The sequence below is a fragment of the Saccoglossus kowalevskii genome, chromosome 14, assembly GCF_978046115.1.
Source record: "Saccoglossus kowalevskii chromosome 14, keSacKowa6.1, whole genome shotgun sequence".
NCBI lineage: Eukaryota > Metazoa > Hemichordata > Enteropneusta > Harrimaniidae > Saccoglossus > Saccoglossus kowalevskii.
In genome coordinates this window covers 22,592,288-22,604,319 of record NC_140654.1, presented here as the reverse complement: position 1 = coordinate 22,604,319, position 12,032 = coordinate 22,592,288, and the positions used below count along the sequence as shown (strand labels likewise).

At 37.3% G+C, this 12,032-nt stretch overlaps 1 protein-coding gene across 1 annotated transcript; it reads right to left on the bottom strand.

The window, feature by feature from the left end:
• Positions 1 to 241: 241 nt before the first annotated feature.
• On the bottom strand, positions 242 to 10,110 carry LOC102810026 (galactosylceramide sulfotransferase-like). The gene is made up of 2 exons (XM_085508042.1): positions 9,923 to 10,110; positions 242 to 2,780 (listed from the first exon to the last, which is right to left on the bottom strand). The coding sequence occupies exons 1-2, from the start codon at positions 10,066 to 10,068 to the stop codon at positions 1,682 to 1,684; spliced, it is 1,245 nt and encodes a 414-aa protein (XP_085364168.1). The 5' UTR covers positions 10,069 to 10,110; the 3' UTR covers positions 242 to 1,681.
• Between the last annotated feature and the right edge of the window lie 1,922 nt (positions 10,111 to 12,032).

Genomic DNA, 12,032 nt, shown 5'->3' with positions numbered 1-12,032 from the left:
TCGAAAACGGAATGTCTTATCGCATTGTTACTCGCATTGAATTATTTTATGAGATACGAAACATTCACTGGATTTGGCTAAAAAAAAATATGGGGGAGAAAAGACCGTGAAAAAACTGCTTTTGACAAGATAATTCAGAAATTTATATCAAGTATAGTTCATAACGAAATGTATTTCCTATGCACCCATAGATAATTTTCATAATTACCGATTACACAAGAATATTACAGAAAAACGATAATTTGCTATATTCTCTATATTTGTCTTACATTCTGACTTAAAGATGCTGAATAAAATTACAAACTATGTAGTGCGTTCAACAACTGATGAACAAACAATAACTTTAATAAATATGATTTTCCTTGATAAAAATACTGTATTTTCCTGCATAAAAACGAAAGAATTTCACGATGTCGACAACGGAGACACTTTATCCGAGTGATTGTTTAAAAAAAAAAGGTAAAGGGGTCAGTTGCCGAATCATTCTTTGCGCTGAGCATATGCGTATACTATTGTTTCTACTGTACCATTTATCTTGAAGGTTTTGTCATTATACGTGGTTTAATTGAACGCATCTATATCAATTATTTTGACACAAATTCAATTCAAAATCACAAAAAGCATGAATGCTCACGAGATGCCTCGTGGGAATGTCGAACATAGAAACTTATGATATACACGCCATTTTCTTGTTGACTGAGAATAACCTCTTTATCGTACATACAACAGCTTATATAAAGCGTTGAATTTAAAATAATTATTAGACTCTCGACTGGAAAGTTGTGATTATTTGATTGATATAAAATGCGCTCATGACATGGAAATTGCTGTCATTGTAAATACGTATTACTATTGAATAGCAATTAGGTGTTATTCGAGACAGGCGAATTCAAAATACTAAATATTATTCATGCATAATGAATGAGTAGTTGAATATTCAAATTATTCATTAATGCGACACTATTTTATCTAAGACAAAAATACCTGAATACAAATGGTATGTACTCAATTCACACGGCGTTTCCTGTTGTACGGCGCGAAAGCCATTACACTTTTTTTTAAACATTAAAAAACGAACTTTTATTTACATTATCATAATTAAAAAAAATCAAATAATTTAATGTAAATATATAAAAAAAAAATCGCTTCTTGAAGTTTTTATTTCAAAAGATAAACGCAATCAGTCGGTGTTCAGTCAGAAATAACGTAAAAGCGTATACGCCTTCTCTCGCTCAGACTTATTTTTCCATTAAGAACACTGCTGTAACGTGTAACATTTTTCCTCTTATAACAATAGAAATCGGTGCCGAACACACTAACATGTATGATAATTGTTTATACGTCGATACTTTAAACATCCTAGTAATCTGATTGGTTCATGAAAGCAGCTGTGGTCCTCATAACTAGGTGTATATGTAGAGGGGGTGCGCTTGCCGTGTATTTCAGTATGTATTGCTAACTATCGAGTTAATTTGTGTATACACATCTTAACTAAAGATAACAGCTCGAAATTACAGCAAAGTGCACATAAGCCATGTCATCTTTGGCTTAAATTATGTCATCAATGCTTTGAATAGTCTTTTTATCACTCATTTACGTCATAGAAGGAGACCATTATAGATCACTTGTGTCAAATAATAAAACAACTTGTGTAGCCTCTAAATATCAACAATCAATAACCTTAAGCAACTTTTGTACGGCCACGTTTTCGAATCTTGTGGAGTGTTTTTTTAGGTTCTTTTCTGTTCTGTCTTGGAGCGATTTCATCAAAACCCCAGCTCTCTATCTTGGAGCAGTAACTCGGTGCGTTGCTTTTCAAAAGTGTTCTATTTCTGCGATTTCCATAGTCAATAACATATCTACCTTCATCAAAACACTCCACACCCACCTTCTGTAACATATCTCGAAATGTTGCCAAGTCTTGGTAAAAACTGTCACCGTATGCCCTAACCTTTTGCCAGAATGTTTTGTTGAAGTGTTGACACAGTTTATAATCAGCGCTGTTTATTTCCAATATTCGTTGTCGTTTCCAATCATTAATTTCCCATCTTAGTCCGTCGTTTCTCGTATTCTGCTGTATATATAAAATGTCTTCAAATTCCCAGCATAAACGCTGCTTCAACAAAATTAGAGATTCATCAAAATACTCAGCAATCATCACCAAATCAAAATCCTTTGCTGCTTGTTGTATCACGCGATTCACGAGTGTTTCATTGTCATTGTTTTGTGGGTCAAGTCCGACATCAAACATTTGTCTATTTCTCAATAATGTTTTGTAGTACATGCTCCCAAGGCGTTTGTAATATAGGCTTGTATTGGATAAAAACATTCTGAATGGATCTTGTCTACCATTGGTCCGTAAGTGAAGGATGCGAGGAATTTTAAAAAATCCAAAAATTGACTCATATGTAGCTACAGGATGACGTAATATTGTTATAAATGTAGCATTTGGAATCACATTGTTGATTGCCGTTTTATTGAATGGAACATGGCTAACTAACATACTGTATCGGGAGCCTGGAAGTGGTGGGGACAGGTGTTTTTGCATTTCACTGTTGAACCGTACTGTTCTTGAAAAATAACCTGGATTATGGTGTGCGGGAATGACGAACGACAGGTTGTGACTGAGTCCAAAACGTATTAATATTGATGAAATTGTTGTACTCCCTGTCTTGTATGTCTTCAAGAATGCCACCGTTGTCGTAGGGGAAACACACCTAGCTTGTTGCTGGTAAATTGGCATCGGCGACACTTGCATTATAGATGTGTTGTGATGCATCCTGTGTACAAAACAAAGAAATTAAATTAAATCTTAGGTATTATCCTAGGCAATTTTTTTTCTTATTTTCCAGACAGCATATTGCAGGTGGTAGTTTTGCTTGATTGTTTTTGCAAAGCCATTGAAATAATGCCACGGATAATTCAATCGGTTTTTGATTTACAGCCCACACCAATTTACATAACAAACACACTGAAATGTCCTGACATTATGTATGCACAAATAAATACACGGCGATTCAATACCTCGGCATAAAACCTCAATTTGCATATTTTTAGGGTAATATAACCCCAAACTGTTTCGCAGGTATATGACGATCGATTATGATGGAGAAATGCCACACAGCTCCCGAGATATCGCAATTTCAAAATTTCACCAACTTAAATAAAACATCGCTCAATTAAAAACTACTATGCTAAACACTTTCCCCCATAAAAATTCCTTCTTTCTGGCCTGACAAAGAATTGCATCACGAAAGAAGAAAGAACAAAATCGAGACCTATCCCTAAACATGGGATTGTAAAGACCGTACGATAATAATAATAGGGGGACAAACCCTTCGGGCTTCGACCTCTAAACAGAAGAAAAAGAAGAAAACCAGAACGATAACAAAAAGGGCCAACCCCACTGGCTTAGACTTATAAATAATCAGAACAAAAGTAATAGGCTTGTGAGCTGCAAATACATTGTGATTACAATTTTAGCACTCCAAGTCTAACAGAATTTTACTAGACGGAAATTGGGAACTTTGCTGAATATATTTCCACTTATTGACGTCTACAATATATTGAAAAGTAAAAAAAAAAAGACAGTCATCGAGTTGGATTAGAGGTTATAAAAAAATTATTTGGTTGACACGTGAGATAAGTTTATCAAAAAGTTCATCGTGTCCTCTGGAGGTTAACCGTAAGTACAGTTTAGTGGTTTGCAGAAAATGCAGTTATTGCGTTTCAGAAATTAGATAGTGATTGTTCTGAAAACCGCCTCTAGATGACAGACACCATCTGCTAGTTACGGGGATGTTATTTTATGCAACTAACAGCATGGATGACAATATTTCATTGAAATCATCGCGTAATCAGACTGTCAGATTTCATTTTGTATGTAATTCTAAGGATGCTATTTTCGGAAAAGTATCAACAACGACCACAGTTTATGTTTAAATCGCTGAGAAACATCCCCTAGCTGCACCTCTGTATATAGTTAATATAACTGTATAAATTCGAAAAATCTGGAATGTGCAAAAAAAAATATTATTTTTCGTAAACTGTGTTAGTAAACATTTTCATCCTACCCTCACAATATTTGTGAAGCTTTGATATGACATAATATAGCTGTCAAATCTCAACGACAATTTAAATACAGGAGATACACATGTTTTATTGCAGTAATGATTGTCTAGTATAGGCGTGATTTGTTTCAAAAATATCACTTTTACTGTACAATGCTTTTGCTAAACTTTGATGGTATGGCATTCAACCGCAATAAGATCATTTTAGTAAACAGTACAGAAATCAGATTATGGAGCTTATTACAAATGCTGATTTAATGCTTCTAGATGTGCTGGTTGTATTACAATGTTGTGTACTATATTACATTTTTTTTTCTTTCAGAACATCGTCTGCATTTGCAAACGGTTTTGTATTGAAATGAGAAAGGTCTAAAGAATGTCCAATATTATTTTATCTTCCAAAAACTGATCATGTGGCATTATTAGGTTTTGTTATATATCAGCGAATAATGTTGCATTGGCCAAACCATGTTGTTGAAGCTTGTGCTTCATATCAAGTCTTACCTGACTGTTATCAGCTCACATGTAATTTTCAGAAGGGACTAATGTCAATTAGTTTATTTATGGAATTAAAATTAGCGTATTCTGTCGGTTCAGTTAGACAATTGTGTGATGTTGCAGTATTAAACAACAATTAAATCTCATTAGTTATTATGCTAACACCATGTGAATATATTCTTTGACATTTTTTCTGCAGATGAAAAACTCTCACTCCATTTTCACAAAAAAGGGTGAAGATTGGCAGAATAATCCTGACATGATGGAAGAGCTCCCAAAAACGCAAGCAACTTAAATTTGTCTCTGGAACATTCTGGTGTATGACAGCTGTAAAACTAAAAAACTAAAATCAAATCATGTGTAATTGAATACAATGATTAATCTTAGCCAGGAACTTACGCACTGTAACTGAGATGACTCATTTATTTTGAGAAGGACATTTGTTTGTTTCTTCACTTCTTTAGAGGTACATATAATAAAACAATCCTGAATAAAGTTATTTAAAACATCTATTGGAGGTGGTGCCAGCAGGTTACCGTACATGTTGCTGGAGATGAGCAGTGCCAGTAAGGTACCATAAACTTTGCTGTAGTTGGTGAATGCCAGCAGGGTACCGTTAATGTTTCTGGAGGTGAGCAGTGCCAGCAGAGGCGGTGGCACGAAATTTGGCGGGGGGGGGGGGGGTTGGATCTGCACACCAACCCTCGCGCAGAAGGCACGACTTTACTAGGGGGTCCGGGGCATGCTCCCTTAAAAATGTTAAAATGTTCCTGCACTTTGACGGGCTTGATTTTGGAGGGGCGACCCCCACATTTTGTCGGGTCTGTGCCGCCGGTCAGAATAGTTTGACTATTCAAACATTGGTGGCCATCTTGGGTTATGCAAATTACGGGTTTTACCCACAATTTTGCGAAATGTATTCCAATTAATTTAGTAAAGGACCGCATATCCGCACACACACTCACGCAGTAAAAGTGGGCAAAGGGTCGGGAAAACTACCACGACATATTATTAATTTTGAACTTGTTTTGGTTCGAAAGGTCACAGTCCCTGTGACGTCTGAAAAGCAAATACGGGTCACTGTCGTCAACAATGAATCTTGATTGCTTTAATCGTGTTGCTTTTATAGATAGTCACGTATTAGAAAATTCAACCACCCACGAAAATTGTTTTATTTTTGCTTTATATGCGCACATAATATATGGAGTTATACTACCAGCCGTTACATAGGAATTATTAGTGATATTGTACTACACCTTTCACTCACTATATGTATAAAACAGCTTCTATGGTTATCCTTCGATTTAAAATGTACCATAGATATGTTCCAACATGCAAACAAACACGCAATCGCTGATAATAATGATTGGGGAAGAACTAAAACACTGTTATTAGACAATTATCTAGTCGTACTGCTTATTATAATAATTATAACAAAATGAGGACAATCGTCGATAAATTGGACAGTAAATTAAATGGAAACTAATAGTAATAGTACCCTATGTTAGGGGAATATATAATCGTTGTGTTAGCACTTATGTTTTCCAAATTAAATATGATGCACTAATCAAACGAAAATTACATACATCTTTTATATATACTGTTCCAGGCCTTTAGCAAAAACATACAGGAACAATTTTTTTTGTATTCTTGCTTCATTTCTATGTCGAGGTCATGGAGAGGGAACTGGAGTTTTGCCAAGGCTTTTATAAATTAAATTTGACGGCCTGTACACTGTCATGTACTCAATTAGTACGTTCTAGCAGGGATTACAAAGTGAGGTATGTACATAGTTTTGGCGTAATTGATTCATCACCATGACAGATTTAAAAAAGCACAATCCTTTACTTTGAACCGTGATACAAAAGAGTGTCCCCCACCTTGTACCAACCATACATACCGATACCCGCCCAAAAACATTCAGTGGGGTTATAATATTATACACCAAAGCGAGCAGTAAATCAACGACCGCGTAGCATCTGGTGATTATTATTAAAAAAACAACCCATAGTGTTACGAACCATAATTCCCCACTGCAAACTTAGAAGATGCTGGTGTGAAAGTGTTCTGTTGAAAAGTAGAGTTATTTTAAACACTGAAATTCTACAGCAGGTGAACTAATGGGAAACGTGAAAAACACCTTTATTTACTTTGAGAAAGGTGATATTTTCTATGTGAGCGTGTCATGTGTCACAGAATGTAGACACAGACATGAACAACACATTTTTAAGCTTGAACCCTGGTTTAAACATATTACACTTTGCCGGGTATTTTTGTAGTATTTTTTGGTCACGATCGGCGCGAAAATAAATAACGGGTCGTGATGATTTATTGATAGGGAAATTACGTTGCCCTAGCCTAGTACCACCACGGGACATCGGAGACCTGTTTTGTGTTACGCCCCGCAGCACTCCACATAAAACAGCAAATACAGTCGACTTATGTTAGAAGCCGAGCTGTGTCTTTTGAAATCGATAGTACCTTACAGGACTGAACTCGACATCTTTCTGTTTAAGGTAGCGGGACTATTATTTGCATACTTGTTTTCATCTTCTAATTGTGACCAAATGACTACAAATAGACCCAGGAAAGTATATATTTTTGAAATCACCAGACTTCAAGCTTTTCAAAAATGTGTTTTACATGCCCATATCTGCATTCTACGATGCGTTACTTAATCAAAAGTGAAAAAGTGACCCCTTTGTTAAAATGAATTTACAGGGTGCGGTCAAAAACAGATCGCGACACAAATTCGTTTGACATGTGGTAGAATCGTCAGTCTGGAACCAGTCCTTCTGTGCTCCTTCTAGAGGGGCATATACAATTGAATTGGGGAGAGGGGCTTGGGCGAGGGTTAAATTTTAAGATTAGGGGATGAGAGGTACAAAAGGAACATTTTCCGTCTGTTATCATTCTGTTCAGGAGTCTGAAGATATTATGGTACAACAAATTGAATTATCTGAATCTTTTTCAAATTCTCACTAGTACAAGTAACCTGTAGAATGCTGTGTGGGTAATATTTTTATATTGATTTTTGTTGCATTTGCAGCAAATAGTTACCAAACAATGAAAGATCGATAGGATTGGATATACCTCTCAGCTGGCTTCACATGCATAGTTCAAGACTGCCTAACCAGTGCTTATACCAGGATTTGGTTACAGCACCTAGGCGGTATATGGTTCATGTTCCGAGTAATCGCAAGAAATTGACATGACAATAGAAATTCATGAAAGACTGGCACTCCCATGCAATTAACAGCGAGTGAAATTATTGGGATTGAAACATATATTTTGAAGTCACTGATGTAGGCAATGAATAACTCCAAGTTGACATAAAGACGAGGTAGTTTATTTAATCAGTGCTCAACTAGAGGCTGAAATTATAATTAATTTGTTTATTTCAATTTCTCCTGAAGTCAAATAGAATACACTGGTGAAACACGGTTGTAACCGTGGGTGAAAGGGTGTTTTGGGATATAGTTTACATTGTGTATGGAGTGGTAGGATCGGGTGTAATTTGTTCATTTCCAACTCTTATGAAGTCACATAGAATTTCACTTAATTTATTTTTGCTGACATGTTTTCAAGCATTACATGTGAATCCAATTTCACTGTGCTGTGTCTCAATAGAGTATGAGGAAATGGCATTTTCACTGGAATTTATTTCAGGGAAAAAATGTTTTCAGTGATAATGAAGTATTATGACAGAACCCCTTACCCTCCCCGTGGCTTTCATTGCGTATGGAAGTTATTTTCACGAGTGATGCGGTGTATCCTGCTGCCGTACTTTCACGAGCGAAGCCACGGGGAGGGTGTGGGGTTCTGTTATTATTACATATGTCCCATATTTGATTATTTCATATTAAAGAAAGAACGTGCAACAAACCGGGATAGCAATTTAGGTCGGGTGGGGAGGTTTCTGCTGGCGACGTTGCGGCGTTACCCAGTTCCAAATAAAGATTACCAACGCCAAATGAGCAACATTTTAACTGGTAATCAAGATTCATTTAATCCATGGCTAACAAGCAACATCACAAGCGAAGTTGTAGCATGCAGTACTAGTAAGTCATCCCGTCAGTGGAGTACCGCTGTAGCACGGCATGTTTGCCTTCAGCATTGTATTCAAACGAACCACGTGGGATTCGATCAATAGGGGAGTTTCAGTAAAAAAAACACATTGCAAATCATGCAAGTTCAAGATTTTCAAACCAATATACAAAAACAGAAACGCTCAGAGATGCAAAAGAAGGATAGATATTACTTTTCACTATACACATCTCTGTTGATACTATCCCTCACATATTCTACTCCCAATTACTCCTGCGTAAAATGGACTAGCCTCTTTTCATGTTGACATTCAGAGTAAAATCATGTGACAGGCTGTTAAAATTGGCTGTTGCATACTCTTTCGCCGGTCTGGAAAATGTGTTTAATTAGCTCTCATTCAAGCAACAATGCAGATTTCCCAGTGGGAGTGAAACTATTCGACTCTGCCATTAAAAAATAGGGGTGTTTTCAGCAAAAAACGAATAACCCTGAAATGCACACAGCATACTGAATTTCGGAACAAATCGTGCATTACTTACAGCAGCAGAATACCACAGAAACATCAGACGGAACATGAAAACACTATTTATTGTATTTCAGCCTGAACCCTCTATATTGCAATTCAAGGAATTAACCCCATATGTGCATCCATTTCCCACCTTGGTATCACCCACCCCTGAAAACAAACTCTTAATACCACGCTGAAGCGTTTGGTAATGAGCACATCATGGGGCTTGATAAACAGTTTTTAGGGGAACGTATTACCAATGGTAACGGCAGTTTTCTTGTATAATGACCTCTTTTCATGCACAACGAACAATGAGTTCAAGTACAAACAAGTGAAAGTTTAGTACTCTCAAAATAGATTCAGGAGGTCAGTTGTCAAAACATGTTTAGCGTCGAGTATGTGTCTAATAATATTTTTCATTTTATTCTATATTTTATATTCTGTTGTTCCATGTATGGTTATGATGTTGCCATTACGGGTGTTTAATTGTACATCATACAAATTGTTTTGACACAGATTCACGGTATTTTGTTTTGTTGATCATTGAAACCACACAAAACACACAGAGTGTCAAGGTTATACAAACATTTCCAACATATGATTTCTGAAAGCAATATCCATTGGCTAAAAGACAAAGTGTTTCACGTTTCACCTATGTTTGTAGAATCATTTCCGTTGCCAGTGCAAAATAACGTTACTGTAGGACATTTAGTGTAAAGCAATTGCCCGTGTACAATTGTTTGGAATAAAACAAAACTACTAGATAGCTCAACCAAACGAAGATTGTGATGCTACTTACCTGTATGTGTACAATAACTTCTTCTGTACGTTCGTCCATTGGTCAAAGGGAAATATTCCAATGATAACTCCATATTCCAGAACTATTATTAAACATAAAACAGCAAACACGGTCAATGTCACCGATTTCCCTGTCAAGGCCGGCATGACTAAGGCGTTTACCTGTACACTTTCTTCGGGTGGGGCGGACTGAAATGAACTAAGGTTAAGGAAATACTTTATAAATAGTTCTCTTTCAATGCATTGTTTGTTTGACAACGCCGCTCAATGCTCAATCATGTGATTCGCTGGTTCCCGGCGTCCCTTGTGAATGGCAAGTAGGGCGCAGGTAACCGAACTCCGCACAGTTCGATACACGTTGCTTATCATCACTGCACAAAGCAGATTTGCATAGAACTCATTTGAATATTCGAATACGTTCGAACAATAAGACCCTGTCGTTTAACAAAGTTATGATCAAGTCACTCGGTTACTCATTCTCCGTCGCCGAGACTATGGTCTTTTATCACTAAGCTAGGTAGCCGCCAGGGAACATCCCACTACAAACTCCGCACAGTTCGATGTGTATGGAAAGCCATGACTGTCTTATCCTACTAATTTACATTACATTATAGGCATTTACCACAACGTGATAGGCATTCGCCACAACGTGATAGGCATTTACCACAACGTGATAGGCATTTACCACAACGTGATAGGCATTCGCCACAACGTGATAGGCATTTACCACAACGTGATAGGCATTTACCACAACGTGATAGGCATTCGCCACAACGTGATAGGCATTTACCACAACGTGATAGGCATTTACCACAACGTGATAGGCATTCGCCACAACGTGATAGGCATTTACCACAACGTGATAGGCATTTACCACAACGTGATAGGCATTTACCATAACGTGGTGGGCATTTACCACAACGTGATAGGCATTTACCACAACGTGATAGGCATTTGCCACAACGTGGTAGGCATTTACCACAACGTGATAAGCATTTACCACAAGGTGATAGGCATTTACAACAAGGTGATAGACATTTACCACAACGTGATAGGCATTTACCACAACGTGATAGGCATTCGCCACAACGTGATAAGCATTTACCACAACGTGATAGGCATTTACCACAACGTGGTAGGCATTTACCACAACGTGCCGTGATAGGCATTTACCACAACGTGATAGGCATTTACCGCAAGGTGATAGGCATTTACCACGTGATAGGCATTCACCAGTACATGATAGGCATTCGCCACAACGTGATAGGCATTCGCCACAACGCGAAAGGCATTTACCACAACGTGATAGGCATTTACCACAACGTGATAGGCATTTACCACAACGTGATAGGCATTCGCTGCTGCTTTGTGCAGTGATGATAAGTAACGCGTATCGAACTGTGCGGAGTTCGGCGTTACTTATCATCACTGCACAAAGCAGCTTTGCATATAAGTCATTTGCATATTCCAATATGTTCGAACTAAAAGACCCTATCGGTTAACAAAGTTATGTGTAAGTCACTTGGTTACATTAATCACTTTAATAAGACTTTTCACGCCCCGACTCCGAATAAAATGTTCAGTTAATTAGATTAGAATATACATGACTTGCGCTAGAAAAGAAGTGCAATCCTTTCCTACATGCTAAAGCATTAGATTGTACAATAAATGGCTAACTTTATAAACTTACTAGAACCTGTGTGTTCTATGGCTGTTGTAAAACATAGTCCGCGATAAAATGGTTCGTATTTACGTTTTTACTGAGGTCTGACATTAATAAATAGTTCGGATGTCACATACGTTTTTTTCCTCTTTTTGTAGTACGTTTTCAGATGTAACAGCTACAGGAAAATGGCCGTGCGTAGTAAGGTGATTGACCAAAAAATTGAAGGCTGCCTGTGGCAGAGGCACTATTGCGTAAAGCGCAAAGACCTATGGGAAGGAAATTGGTCTCACTAGTCTCTGCCACAAGCGAACTCCGCACAGTTCGATACGCGTTACTTATCATCACTGCACAAAGCAGCTTTGCATAGAACTCATTTGCATATTCGAATATGTTCGAACTACAAGACCCTGTCGGTTAACAAAGTTATGCGTAAGTCACTTGGTTA